The sequence below is a fragment of the Chiloscyllium punctatum genome, chromosome 20 (genome assembly GCF_047496795.1).
Source record: "Chiloscyllium punctatum isolate Juve2018m chromosome 20, sChiPun1.3, whole genome shotgun sequence".
NCBI lineage: Eukaryota > Metazoa > Chordata > Chondrichthyes > Orectolobiformes > Hemiscylliidae > Chiloscyllium > Chiloscyllium punctatum.
The window spans coordinates 59,057,181-59,073,222 of NC_092758.1; the positions used below are offsets into that span (position 1 = coordinate 59,057,181).

At 41.1% G+C, this 16,042-nt stretch overlaps 1 protein-coding gene across 4 annotated transcripts in view; it reads left to right on the forward strand.

Annotated features, from left to right (window-relative positions):
* The window catches only part of afap1l1a (actin filament associated protein 1-like 1a), a 212,973-nt gene that overhangs the window by 179,023 nt on the left and 17,908 nt on the right, over positions 1 to 16,042 (forward strand). For all 4 annotated transcript variants that reach the window (XM_072590975.1, XM_072590976.1, XM_072590974.1 and 1 more), the window contains 2 exons: positions 349 to 430; positions 15,258 to 15,369. In XM_072590975.1, coding sequence (XP_072447076.1) covers positions 349 to 430; positions 15,258 to 15,369 — 194 coding nt within the window. The remainder of the gene's footprint in view (positions 1 to 348; positions 431 to 15,257; positions 15,370 to 16,042) is intronic.

Sequence of the window (16,042 nt, forward strand, 5' to 3'; positions counted from 1 at the left end):
CTTACACTGCAATTAGTATTTAGAATTGAAACAGTAAAATATGTGGGGAAGAAGCTGTCCAATTTTAATTAACATTTTTACTACTACTTTCAAACTAGCCTGTCGTCTTGTGTGGATTTTGATAGTGATCGTGAGTGAATCATTTTAATATGATGGCTCATATAAGCTAATAGTTCTTTGTTCACATAATATTGTGACGCATTTTCATTAGGGTTAACTAGACAGTAGGTAGAAGCAGAAATCTCCCCCTCCCTAATCTCTGGATGATAAAGTTAGTGGATATACTGTTGTTTCTGCATGTAAAATGTGGCCATGTTTAGGATTAACTTATTCTGTTTCAATACCTAGGTGGGCATCCTCCTCAAATAACTCAGCACTTTATCTATATGATTCCAGAACATATGATGATGTACCATATGAGAAAGTCCAGGTAAGGTATCCAATTATAGAGCCATAGAGATGTACAACATAGAAACCAACCTTTCAGTCAAACTCGTCCATGCCAACCAGTTATCCTAACCTAAACTAGTCCCATTTGCCAGCACTTGGCCCATATCCCTTGAAACCCCTCCTATCAGATACCTATCCAGAAGCCTTTTAAATGCTGTAATTGTACCAGACTCCACCACTTCCCCTGGCACCACCCTCTGTGTGAAAAAGTTGTCCTTTAGGCCCCTTTTATATCATTCCCTTTTACCCTAAACCTATGCCCTCTAGTTCTGGACTCCCCCACTCCAGGAAAAAGACCTTGTCTATTTGTCTTATCAATGACCCTCATGATTTTATAAACCTCTATAAGGTCACCCCTCAGCCTTCAACACTCCAGGGAAAATAGCCCCAGCCTATTCACCCTCTCCCTATAGCTCAAGTCCTCCAACACTTGGCAACATCCTCGTAAATCTTTTCTGAACCCTTTCAAGTTTCACAATGTTAAAAGTCACACAAGATCAGGTTACAGTCCAACAGGTTTATTTAGAAGCACTAGCTTTCGGATGCTTCCAAATAAACCTGTTGGACTATAACCTGATGTTGTGTGATTTTTAACTTTGTCCACCCCAGTCAAACACCAGCACTTCCAAATCAAGTTTCACAACATCCTTCCTGTAGGAAGGAGACCAGAATTCCACGCAATATTCCAAAAGTCGCCTAATCTATGTCCCAAACAGCTGCAACATGACCTCCCAACTCCTCTACTCGATGCTCTGACCAATAGAGGAAAGCGTACCAAACACCTTCTTCAGTACCCTATCTGCCTGCAAAGCTACTTTCAAGGAACTATGAACCTGCACTCCAAGTACTCTTTGTTCAGCAACACTCCCCAGGACCTTAACATGAAGTGTATAAGTACTGCTCTGATTTGCTTTTCCAAAATGCAACATGGTGAGAAATGTTCTGAAGAAATATTTAAACAGAAACCAAACAGGGGGCAAACCATATAGTTTTTATCAAATATTTTAAAATTAGCAGATTTTGTGACAGTGATAATTATGAGGCTAACAGCACAGGATGAATCAGCCAGAAACTTTAAACATCCACCCTTACAGTTAACTGCAAAAAAAAACTCCTCCTTCAAAAACTCCTAGGGCATACTGCTGTGGCTCCCCCCACCCCACGCCCTCCCTTCCCCCCCACCCGCCCCACCGACCCCCCCCCAAAACCCCAATCAAATCAGCGTTGAAATTGTTTCAGCAGGCTTAACTGGAAACACAAGCCATCAAGACTACTATCAAAAGTACTGAAAATGTTAGAGTTAATGCATTCAGAAGAAAGATTTTAATTATATAAATTGTTGTTACTGTTCATCAACCTATTTGGCCCTGAAAAGTTGAGTATTGCATTGGAAGTTAAACAACACCTATTTTTGTAACTACTCTTCCCTGTCCCTCCATCCCCCACCCCCCCCCCCCCCCCCACCAACCCCCCCCCCCCCACCCCCTTAATCACAACTACAATTCACAATCCCTATTTCACATTTTGTTCATGATTTAAATCAATTTTAGAGTTCCTGCTGCTTCATGATTTAACTGTTCCGTCTCTTAATGAGATTTTTTTTCAGTCTGTTTGGATAAAGAACCATGCTGTTGGACTTGCACGATTCTGAGCTAACATTGGGTGGATTGGCTCAGGTTCTGGATTGCCGCAAGTCTGTAAATTGAAGCATGTGAAATATTTCAGGGCTGCTGTCAGTAATGTGAACAGCAAATGCTGTTCCTTCATCAATGAGACCAAAACATTGTCTACTTGCATTGTAGGCACACTAGCTTTACTAAAAAAATGTACTCAGAACATTCACTTTGTAGATTCCATCCATCCTCCCTCCTGCATTACTCCAGTAAATGACTTCTCAAACTCAAGAAATTGACTTTTAGTTCAGCCAATTGCAGACTGGCATAGGGTGATTCAAGGAGTTAGTGCTTGGCTGGAGGACTGGTGTAAGAAAAGTAGATTTCAGTTCACGGGACACTGGCATCAGGACTGGGGAGAGTGGAATTTGTAGTGTTGAAATAGTCTACTCCTGAACGATGCTGGGACTGGTTTTCCTGTGATCTTCATAAGTAGAACCACAGAGAGAGTTTTAAAATAAAGAAAGGGAGAGGGGGGCATTGGTGAAGGTGAAGAATCAAGCTTGGATATATGTAAATCAACAGGTAGAACTGAAGCAAAAGACGTGTACATGCATTACTTCCAAATGATCTCTCTTAGAATCCTATGGTATCAGATCATAGGGATTTTGTCAACTTTTGGAGACAATTAAGGAAATAATACATTTTTTCTCTGCTGATGGTTGTTGCTTTATATTTATCAATTTTATTAATCCTTTAGTTAATATCTAGAATGTAATTTGTGCTTTCCACTGTGAAGATGCACAACTTCCTTGTTCAACATCTCAGTCATTGCTTCATAATGTTGCCTGTCCCTCCTTTTATGGTATCAATATTGACTTGCAATATTCACTCTTTTATAATTATGACTTCTTTGAAATATTTATCCACTGTCAGGATATTAAGTTAGTCACAAGAGGTTAGTCACAAAACCACATTTTATTTTTAAGGCGAGTTGAAATTGAATGGTTTGCATATTTGTAAATGGCACAACTTTCATTCACAACTGACCTTACATCCCTAGAAAATGCAGTTTATTATTTTAATTATTTCTTTCGTGTGTTTCATTGCACTGAAGTCATATTGCTTCCAGTTGAGTGAAAGTAGTAACTGAGCTGGAATTTATTTTTGTCGTGAGTTCCAGGTAAGTAGTTATTATAAAATGTAGCCTTTCAAAATAACTATTACGACTGACCTCCTAATAGCACACTGATGTGTAACAGTATGACTACAAGGTCAGTTGCATCTCTGTTTGACAGCTTAAAAGTTACCATTTTTATCTGGTTTTAATTGTAGGGTTGCTCATTCACATCATGGATTATTATTTATCTTCCTCACAGTATCATGATCTAACACTAGTATTTTGCTAGTCTTAACCAACATTGTATTTACCTTGTCTAGTTCCTCCTTTAAACAGACAACTCCAACCAGAGTACATTGAACATAGAACGTTACAGCACAGTACAGCTTTTGATGTTGTGCTGACCTGTGAAACCAATCTGAAGCTCATCTAACCTACACTATTCCAAGATGATCCATATGTTTAGCCAATGACCGTTTAAATGCCCTGAAAGTTGACAAGTCTACTACTATTGCAGGCAGGGAATTCCACACTCTTACGACTCTCTGAGTAAAGGAACTACCTCTGACATCTGTCCTATATCTACCACCCCTCAATTTAAAGCCAAGTGCCCTCATGCTAGCCATCACCATCTGAAGAAAAAGGCTCTCACTGTCCACCCTATCTAATCCTTTGATCATCTTGTATGTTTCAATTAAGTCACCTCAAACTTCTTCTCTCTAACGAAAACAGCCTCAAGTCCCACAGTATTTCCTCATGAGACCTTCCCTCCATAAAAGGCAAATTCTGGTAAATATCGTCTGCACCCTTTCCAATGCTTCCATGTCCTTCCTATGATGCGGCGACCAGAGTTTTGTACAGCTGCAACATAGCCTCATGGCTCCAAAACTCAATCCCTCTACCAATAAAAGTTAACACACCGTATGCCTTTTTAACAACCCTATCAACCTGGGTGGCAACATTCAGGGATCTATTTAAAACTCTCTCTGTGGTTCTACTTAATGAAAATCACAGGAAAACCAGTCCCAGCATGGTTCAGGAGTAGACCATTTCAACACCACAAATTCCGTTTTCCCCAGTCCTGATGCTATTGTCCCATGAACTGAAATCTATATTTTTCTCACACCAAGATCTGTACACATACCTGTGCACACCCACACTACCAAGAATCTTACCATTAGCCCAGTACTCTACATTCCTCTTACTCCTTCCAAAGTGAATCACCTCACAGTTTTCCGCATTAAACTCTCAGCCCAGCTCTGCAGCTTATCTATGTCCCTCTGTAACCTGCAACATCTTTCCGCATTTGTCCACAACTCCATCAGTGTTAGTGTCATCTGCAAATTTACTAACCCATCCTTCTACACCTTCATCAAGGTCATTTATAAAAATGACAAACAGCTGTGGACTCAAAATAGATCCTTGCGGTACACCACTATTAACTGCAGGATGAACGTTTATTATAACCCATCAACCATCACCCTCTGCCTTCTTTCAGCTCACCAATATCTGATTTAAACCGTTAAATCACCGTCAATCCCATGCCTCCATATTTTGTGCAATAGTCTACCATGGGGAACCTTATCAATGCCTTACTGAAATCCATATACATCACATCAACTGCTTTAACCTTATCCACCTGTTTGGTCACTATCTCAAAGAACTTAATAAGGTTTGTGAGGCACGAACTGCCCTCCACAAAACTGTGTTGACTAACCCTAAGCAACTTATTTTTTCTAGATGATTATAAATCCTATCTCTTATAATCTGTTCCAACACTTTACACACAACCGAAGTAAGGCTTACTGGTCTACAATTACCAGGATTGTCCCGATGCCCCTTCTTGAACAAGGGAATGACATTTGCTATACTCCAGTCTTCTGGTACTATTCCTGTAGACAATGACGGCATAAAGATCAAAACCAAAGTTTCTGCAATCTCCTCCCTGGCTTCCCAGAGAATCCTAGGATAAATCCCATTCGGCTCAGGGGATTTATCTATTTTCACACTTTACAGAATTGCTAAGACCTCCTCGTTATGAACCTCAATCCCGTCTAGTCTAATAGCCTGTATCTCACTATTCTCCTTAACAACATTGTCATTTTTCAGTGTGAATACTGACAAAAAATATTCATTTAGCGCTTCTTCTATCTCCTCAGGCTCCACATACAACTTCCTACTACTGTCCTTGACTGGCTCTAATCTTGCTCTCATCATTCTTTTATTCCTGAAATACCTATAGAAAGCTTTAAGGTGTTTCTTGATCAGACATGCCAAAGATTTCCCATGACCCCTCCTGGCTCTTATTAGCTCTCTCTTTAGGTTCTTCCTGGCTAACATGTAACTCTCAAGCGCCCTAATTGAGCCTTCACATCTCATCCTTACATAAGCCGCCTTCTTCCTCTTGGCAAGAAATTCAACTTCTTTAGTAAGCAACAGCTCCTTCGCTGAAGCACATCCTCCTTTCCTGACGGGTATATACTTTTCAAGGATCCATAGTAGCTGTTCCTTGAACAAGCTCCTTATTTCATACACGCACCACCCTCTGTGTGAAAAGGTTGCCACTTAAGTGACTTTTATATCTTTCCCCTGTCACACTAAACCTATGCTCTCTCGTTCTGGACTCCACCCCCACCCTCCACCCCCCCTCCACCCAACCTCTCCTCACCCCATTTCTCCTGTCCATACACCTCATGATCTTATAAACCTCTATAAGGTCATCCCTCAGCCTCTAACACTCCAGGAAAAACAGCCCCAGACTCTCCCTGTAGCTCAAATTCTCTAACCCTGGCAACATTCTTGGAAATCTTTTCTATACACTTTCAAGTTTCATAACATCCTTCTAATAGGAAGAAGACCAGAATTCCATGCAATATTCTGAAAGTGGCCTAACCAATGTCCTGTACCACTTCAATATGACCTCCCGACTCCAATACTCAATGCTCTGACCAATAAAGCAAAACATACCAAACACCTTCTTCACTATCCTCTATACCTGTGACTCTACTTTCAAGGAACTATGAAGCTGCACTCCAAGGTTCTTTGTTCAGCAACCCTCCTCAGGACCTCACTATTAAGTGTATAAGTCCTGATGTGATTTGCTTTTCTAAAACACAACATCTCACATTTATCTAAATTAAACTCCATCTGCCAATCTTCAGCCCATTGGCTCTTCTGATCAAAATCACATTGTAATCTGAGGTAAACTTCTTCGCTGCCCACTACACCTCCAATTTTGTTGTCATCTGCAAACTTACTAAGTAAAGCTCCTATGTTCACATCCAAATCATTTATATAAATGACAAAAAGCAGTGGACCCAGCACCAATCCTTGTGGCACACCATTTGTCACAGGCCTCCAGCCTGAAAAGTAACCTTTTCTATCACCACCCTCTCTCTTCTACCTTCGAGCCAGTTCTGTATCCAAATGGTTAGTTCTCCCTATATTCCATGATATCTAACCTTGCTAATTCAGTCTCCCATGAGGAACCTTAACGAACACGTTACTGAAATCCATGTAGTCAACAGCTCTGCCCTCATCAGTCCTCTTTGTGAGTTCTTCAAAAAACTCAATCAAGTTCATGAGACATGATTTCCCATGCACAAAGCCATGCTGACTATCCCTGATCAATCCTTACCTTTCCAATTACATGTAAATCCTATCCCTCCAGATTCCCTCCAACAACTTGCCCACCACCGATGTCAGGTTCACCAGTGTATGGTTCCCTGGCTTTTTCTTTCCACCTTTCTTAAATATTGGCACCACGTTTGCCAACTTCCAGTCTTCCAGCCCCTCACCTGTGACTATCGATGATACAAATATCTCAGCAAGGGGCCCAACAATCACTTCCCTAACTTTCCACAGAGTTCTAGGGTACACCTGATCAGGTCCTGGGGATTTATCCACTTTCATACATTTCGAGACATCCAGCATCACCTCTGTAATATGGATATTTTTGAAGATGTCACCATCTATTTCCTCACATTCTGTATCTTCCATGTCTGTCTCCACAGTAAACGCTGATACAAAATACTTGTTTAGTATCTCCCCCCGTCTCCTGCGGCTCCACACATAGGCTGCCTTGCTGATCTTTGAGGGGCCCTATTCTCTCCCTAGTTACCCTTTTTGTCCTTAATATATTTATAAAATCCCTTTGGATTCTCCTTAATCCTATTTGCCAAAGCTTTCTCATGTCCCCGCTTTCCTCCTGATTTCCCTCTTAAGTATACTCCGACTGCCTTTATACGCTAAGGATTCACATGATCCCTCCTGTCTATACCTGAAATATGCTTCCTTCTTTTTCTTAAGCAAAACCTCAATTTCTCTAGTCATTACAGCGTTCCTTACACCTACCAGCCTTTCCTAACAGGAATATACTGTCTCTGGACTTTCATTATCTCATTTTTGAAGGCTTCCCATTTTCAAGCTGTCCCTTTACCTGTGAACACCTGCCTCAACCAGCTTTTGAAAGTTCTGCCTAATACTATCAAAAGTTTAAGTCCTTCTGCGCAGCTCTAGCAAACTTTCCTGTCAGCATATTAGACCCCTTCCAATTCAAATGAAATCCATCCTTCTTGAACAGGTCACTTCTACCCCAGAAGAGATTCCAATGATCCAAAATGTGAACCTTTCTCACCTGCACCAGTTCCTTAGCCTCCTATTTCTGCCCTCACTAGCTCGTAGCACTGGAAGTAATCCAGATATTACTACTCTCGAGGACCTTCCTTTTAAATTCCTGCTTAACTTTCTATGTTCTCCCTTCAGAATCTCATCCTTTTTCCTTCCTATATCATTAGTTCCAATGTATACAACAACTTTCTGCTGGTCCCTCTCCCGTTTTTGAGAACACTCTGCACCCTCTCCAAAATTTCCTTGATCCTGGCACCAGGGTGGCAACATACCATTGTGATTTTTCACTGCTGGCCACAGAAACATCTGTCTGTGCCTCTAACTAGAGAGCCCCCTTACACAATTGATTGCTTGGAACCTGATGTACCCTTCTTTATGTTAGAGCCAGTCTCAATACTAGAAACTTGGCTGTTCGTGCTACATTCCCCTAAGAGTCCATCATCCCCTACATTTTCCAAAACAGCATGCTTATTTGAAATGGGGATAGCCACAGAATGGGGCACCTTACCTCAGTTCCAACCTTCCAGCTCAGCACCATTCTCATGACCTGTCCCACCTGTCAATCTTCCTTCCCACCTATCTGCTCCACCCTCCTCTCTGACCTCTCACCTTTACCCCCATCTCCATCCACCTATTACACTCTCAGCTACCTTCCCCCAGCCCCACCTCCCTCCCATTTATCTCTGTACCCCACCCGAGGTTCCCAGCCTCATTCCTGATGAAGGGCTTTTGCCCAAAACATCGATTTCTTTGCTCCTCAGATGCTGCCTGACCTGCTGTGCTTTTCCAGCACTACTCTAATCTGGTCTCTAATCTCCAGCATCTGCAGTACCCACTTCTGCACAGAAGCCTCCTGCACTATCTGCCTACCACTCCTACCTTTCCTGGAGTTAACCCATCTACCTGACTGTATCTGTGGCTTTTCTTCCTTCCTATAACTGCCAGCCATCCTACCTCCTAGCTCTTGTAAATTCCTCATTGCCTCTAACTGCCACTCCAGCCAATTCATGCCAGCTGATAGGATTTGCAACCAAAGACATTTCCTGCAGACATAATCCTCAGTATCATGTAAACTCTCCCTAAACTCCCACATCTGACAAGAAGAGCATATCACTCTACTAAAGGCCATCTTTGCTCATTCACAATCTACAGACCCAGAAAATAGCATCATCCATCGAGCTTCTGGATCTTTCCATAGCGTTAGCCAATCAGGAGATCCTGCTTAATGGTTACCAATAGTTTGGATGGCTTTGTTCATCACTAAATGTCCTGTTAATGTTTATTCCACTGATTTAGGCTTGAGTGTCTGGTTCTTGGCTGTTAATATCAATTCTTTGTTTAGTTGATGGGATATGGCTACTTACGGTAATTACTGATAGGATGTGTTCGTTAAACTATGCTAATACATTTAGCACCTAATTGTTGTTTGATGCTGCTTTCTGGGTTTTATGACTTCAGAGTTTTCCTTGGCCAACTTACCCAGCATCTCTTGCTGTCTGGCCAAGTTAGCATTATGTGATTTAGCAGCCAGGAGCCTGCTATATTACTTTCATCAATAGAATAGGATGCCACACTTGTTTGGAAACCATGCAGTCGTCATTGATTCAAAATTCGATAAATCAAGGTACTCCCTGACAGTTTAGCTATTCAAATAAGCTCCATAATTCAGAAGGTCCCAATTCATGCTGAATTTGTTGAACTAACCGTAGTGATTGTAAGGAGGTCAGCCATTTGGAATTGACAGAATATGAATTCCCTGATTGAGGCTGTTAATCTGGTCCAATCATGGAGCCCTGACTGACAGATATAAACAGCAGTGTCAGACACCCTGATGACACTGACAGCTGGCTCCAAAGAAGCTAGATTAGTGTCAAGGACTCTTCATGTATAAATAAAGGGTGACTTGATGACAGGATATTGGACCCTTTGGAGTTATTTGGCTGGCCATGCTTCAAGTAGCCTAAAAAACCTTGGCTACAATTGTCACATGACCACTGATGTAAGGCCAACTCACAGCAGAAAATATTATGCTTTTTTTCCCTCATGTGACAAAATGTTTCTATAATGGAGAGTAGAGGAAAATAGGAACAGAAGTAAGCCATTCAGACCTTTTTTGAGTCTGCTCAACCATAATATAATTTAACCATGTCTATTCAGTAATTTCCTTATCTACAATAGGCTTGATACTGTTACCTAATAAAAAAAATCACTCTTGGCCTTAGAAGCTCCAAGTGACCAAACATTTGCATCTAGAATTCTAGATTTCTGCTACATTTTTTTGTGTAATGGTACTTCTTGGAATTCCCTCTTAAATAGCTTAACTATAGTCTCAACATTCCACCCCTTTGTTTTTGATTCCTCCATCAGAGGAAATAGTTTCTCTCAAGTTTCACTAATAAAGTAAAAAATTTTTAAATTCTCAGTAAATTTTTGAGTTGGGCTGTGAAGTACTTATAATGCATACAAAGCTAAGACTTAACAAAACCATTAGTTCTAACTTCAGTTAATTGTTCAGACATCTGGTGGATATTGCAAGTGCTTGTGCACGTGCTTAGAATCACTATTGAAATATATAAAACTGTTCTTACTTTATGATGCCAATGATTTAGACTCAGTTAATGTGCCTTGACCCAAATATTGAAATCTTTAGCCTACAAAACCAAAGTGAGTCTCAGTCACACCCATTTTGGCAAGCGTCCTTCCCATAGTTTAAAATACTGTTTCAAATCTGTTTCCTGATGAGCAAGAAAGTGTTCCATTGCTGAAAGCTTTCACAGATGTTTCCACCAGTCTGTGACAGTCTCTATCCTGCACCTCAACACAATGGCCATTAAAACCAGCAGTCCATTGTTCCCTGTACAACAAATGCCCAATATTGCTCTATCTGGAACATGGTCAAGAGAACATGACCAACTGTTACATTTCACTTTCTTCTCGGAATAACGAATTTTAATAGAATGGTTGGCTAAGATTTTTTTCAACATTTCTATATTTTCACAGTGTGACTTTCACACTGTTACCTGTACATCATCCAACTATTCTTCTGAATGAGTTTTAATATTGCATTTTAAATGAGTGATCTGAAATTATTTGATTTTCCATCATATACGGGAGAACCTCTATTATCCAGCATGCGATTATCCGAACATTGGGTTATCCAGCAAAGATCGCAGTCTCGATGCTTGGCTAAACCATGTTATCTGGCATTTGATTATCTGGATTTCGATTAACTGGGCAGAACACTCCCCGGTCATGTCCTTCGGAAAATTGAGGTTCCTCTGTAAATAAAACTGTTATTGTAGATGGGGACGGGGTTTGGAATTGCCATAATAGGACATCCTGTCCTAAAAGAGAGAAAGACGTGTATCAGTGTGGGTGCGGTGGTCTTCAATTGGTATCCCATGAGAAGTTAAGAGTGCAGCGAAAGTTTCAGAAAACTGAGCATTAAGGCCATGTCATGCTCCTGCTCTCCTCTTGATCCTCAGTACCTTTTATTGAAGGCAGTATCTGCTGACACCAGGCACCCCACCCACTGTACATTTCATATCTTTCCAATTCCACACATGCACTGTCATAAAAATAGTTGTGTCGCGGAATTGCTTGTCTCACTGATGTTTGCTTTGATTCTGAAAAGGTTGGGAAACATTGAAATGCAATGTGTTTGAATAATGTGCCTGACATGTTTGAGTAATTGGCAGTGTTTGAAAGCTGAGAGAACAGGCTGTGAGACTTGTAGGAGTGCTATGTGTGAGGATGAGACAAAGCTATGAATGTTAAGTATGAGTGGGTTTTTTTGAGAATGCTGGCAGGTGAGTGAAAAATGGGTGGTGAATGTAATACTGTGAGGCAAATGGTTCATTTACAAGGATATGGCATTTGAACCCTGATCAGTTATATGAAGTCACTAATCCTCTTTCCCACCAGTCCTCAGGCTGAGCTACTTGCAGTGATGGCATTGGGTTTCTGGTCCCACTGCCTTCTTTGCATCTGTCTGCACTGGAGGGCACTAGTCTCCGAGGGATTCTCCTGCACTAAGGTTTCTAGTGCTGCATCAGAAAACCTGGATCAGAAAACTTCTAGCATCAGCCATAATCCCCACCTATTTCAAGAAGACCACTATCATCCCAATACCAAAGGAAACACATGCAACGTGCCTCAATGACTATGCACGGTGCTTCAAGAGAATAGTCATGACTCATAACATCTCCAGCCTCCCAGCCTGCCATGATTCCGAGCAATTTGCATACCTGTGCAACAGGTCCATGTTATACACTCATCCCTAGAACATCTGGATAATAAGGATATCTATGTCAAAATTCTACTTATTGACAACAGCTTTGCGTTCCACACGATAATCCCAACCAAACTAATCTCCCAACTCCAAAACCTAGGTCTCTGCAACTGGGTTCTCAATTTCTTCCCCTCACAGACTGCAATCAGTGAGAATAGGCAACAACACCTTGTTCACAACAATCCCCAACACTCATCCCTCGCAAGGATGTGTACTCCGCCCCCTACTGTACTTCCTGTACACTCATGACTGTGCAACCAAATTTTGTCCGAATTTCATCTACAAGTTCACTGACCACATCACCAATGTAGGCCGGATCTCAAACAATGACAAGCCAGAATACAGGAAAGAGAGAGTGCTTGGTGACATGGTGTAAAGATAACAGTCTCTCCCTCAGTGCCAGCAAAATGAAAGAGCTGATCATCAACTTCAGGAAGCAAAAAGCAGGCACCTATCTACACCCATGGAGCTGAGGGTTGAGAGTGACAATCACCAACGATCTGTCCTGGACCACTCACGTTAATGTGATGGTCAAGAAGACACAACATCTCTTCTTCCTCAGAAGGCTAAGGAAATTCAGTATGTCCATAAGGACTCTCTCAAACTATTTGGATGCATCATGCTTGGTAAGACAACTATTCTGTCCAGGACCATAAGAAACTACAGAAAGATGTGAATAGAGTCCCGTCCATCACGCAAGCCAACTTTCCATGCACTGACTCCCATGCAATTTGCTTACCTGTGCAACAGGTCCACACTGTACACTCATCCCTAGAACATCTGGATACTAAGGACATCTATGTCAGATTTCTACTTATTGACAACAGCTTTGCCTTCAACACTATAATCTACACTTGGAAAGGCAGCTAATATCATCAAGGTCCCCTTCTACTCTGGTTATAATCTCTTTCAACCTCTTCCATCAGACAGAAGATCCAAAAGCTTAAACACGCATACCAACAGGTTAAAGAACAGCTTCTTCCCTGCTGTTTTTGGACTTCTGAATAAACAGCTTAAATTTCAAATCTAATAGTTATCTTGCATTTTGTGCACTTTTTTGTAGGCATAACTTTGTATTCCTCTCTCTGTTCAATCACCCTATGATCTTTGCATGTTATGATCTACCTGTACTGCACGGAAAACAAAACTTTTCACTGTACTGAGGTGCATGTGAAAATAATAAATCAGAATCAGTGCACGCTGGTTTTCAGTAGAGCTGGCTAGCCTTAAGTGGTGCTAGTGTCTCCCAGATATGCCCCCCCCCAAACTGGGAATCTTACTGGCTCCATTGTGTTTTGCATGTCTGTTTCTGATATTATTAGGTTTTTTGGCAAAATTTATCAGAGTTGGAGTGATGAGGCTTTGGGCCAATTAAGTGAAAGCAAATGATTTTATTCTCTCCAAGCTAGGGTATGGGGCCAGGAGGGAGATGGTGATAGGTCAGGGGTGGGTGGGTGCTAAAATTGACTCCAGATGTTTTTTCATAACTGAGGAGATAAACAAAAGGAGATAAAACAAGTTTGCATTTCATAATTGGATCCTTCATCAGAAAATGAGCAGTTTTAACACTGTCCTTACATAATTAGATTAGATTAGATGACTTACAGTGTGGAAACAGGCCCTTTGGCCCAACAAGTCCACACCGACCCGCCGAAGCACACCCACCCAGACCCATTCCCTACATTTACCCCTGCACCTAACACTACAGGCAATTTAGCATGGCCAGTTCACCTAACCTGCACATTTTTGGACTGTGGGAGGAAACCGGAGCACCCGGAGGAAACCCACGCAGACACGGGGAGAATGTGCAAACTCCACACAGTCAGTCGCTTGAGGCAGGAATTGAACCTGGGTCTCTGGCATAAGAAATATTCACCTATCTTTAACCTTTCCTGATGACCTGTTTGAATCTTCTTTACAAGCTCTGTTTTTCTTTCAGATTCCTAGCATTTGCAATCCTTAATTCATACCTTTAAAACATTAATTTTATAACATGCAAAGCACTCTTTTCAATAGTTGTGCATTTGCTGCAAGTTTAAAACGTGAGTATGTAAGGTATTGACAGGTGTGGCATTAAAAAAAACATACTGTTAACCTCCAGGGGCCCATGGCTTCCTATGAGTCTCATTTAATTTATGACCACAAAAGCTCCACCTCTGATCTGAGAAGTCTCTCCCATAAACTTCCACAGGAACAAAGTCTTTTCCTACTTTTGCCTCAAGGGACTATTTCCCAGGCAGGAGGGACAGTATGGTGGGAATTTATACCATCTTACAGAAAAAACAGCTGTTTTCAAAGTCACTCCCTCCAGATGCAAATGTGATCTGAACCCTGTTGTGTCTGCACAACGCCAGGCTGCTTTTGGCTTTGTTTTTGCTAATCGTGGCTGATTTGAAAGGATGTGATAACTCAATTCTGGTGAGATCAACAGACGAATGCTTGAGGCCATAGATGTATTAAGTGATTTTCTGATGCTATAATGCCCAAAAGGTCTAATGACATACACTGTAATGCACAATGCTTCCATAATTCTGTTATCCTTCGTCCAAGGAAATAAATTTCCTTGACAATGGGCCTATATCCTAGAAATGGGAATGCCCAGCTATTAGGCTATAGCTCTGTTGCACAGTGAGCAGCTGCGTTCTTGGACCAGAAACGCATCAATCACATTTACACACATCTTGAAAAGTACAAAACTTTGAATATAATTAGTGTGTGAAGATTTTCCGTAGGAAAAGAGGTGGCACAGATGGGAAGGATCAACACTCCTGCATCTCCCCCACTCCTTTCTCCCAGTTGGCCCCCTTTCTGCAGAATTCACTTGTCCTGGTACCTGGTACAAAATTTAAAAGGCGCAGTGCAGCAAGGGGTAATTTGACTTGCCACAGTTATGATGATAAATCTGAAAGATCCATTTAGATTTTTCCTTCTGGGTACATTTTGTCTACATGTTGCATGAATTACACCTATTTTCAGTGACTAATGTACTTAGGCCCGAATTAATAAAGTTCTAATGGCCTCATCAATGCCTTAGCACAAATCAAACATCAAAGCTTATTGATTTGTGTTGCCAAATTCCACATCAGGCTGTGCATTTGCTCGTTTCACTTTTTAAGAGGCCTGTGGTTCACAGTTTTGTTTTTGCATTATTCAGATTGAAGAACAGAAGCGGCCTGTCACCTCTCAAGTAAAGCGCCAAGCTTCCATGTCAAATGATGCCTCACAGAGAACTAATTCTCAAAATAAAATTAAACGCCATGGCTCAAGTAAGCACACAGCCTTATTCTCAGTTTCTTCTTTTCCTATCGTCTGTTCCACCTTTAAGTAACTCTCCTCCTAAAGTTGATTTTGGGAAACAGAAAGGGCGGTTGAATGTGTAAAACAGAATACTTGAAAAAGTCAGCCCCAGGAATTGTCATGTATAAAGGTAGAAGCACTCTCAGCTGTTGGTTGGTGCACGGATGGCAGTTCAGATTGACGAGGTGAACCGTTACAGTTCAATAATAAGCTGGGTTTTCTTATTCGGTTCAGAAGTTTAGATTTTGTGGGTGTGGAAGGGGTCTGCAATTATGAAATAAAATGACACTACAGTTCTACATGAAGTTCAGCTGTTAAATCATTCACCTGAAAAGAGAACCTTGACCGATTTTACTACGTTATTTGGTTTTATAAAATAATCTATGGAGTTTTTGATAAAGTGACATAACTCTGTTAAAAGGACCAATTGCTGTTGTTTAATACTTTTAATTTTTTTTTAACTTGAGCCATCACGCAATTAAAATGAAATTGCAATTATAGTTCTGAAGTGACAACGGTATAGTTTACATACAGTTTGGTTCACAGTTCACTATAGCCAGGTTCAAGCCAGGTTTGACATTTACTAGAATATAAAAAATAGCTCCTCATATTAAAGGCTGCATTTCACTTTTTTAAAAATGT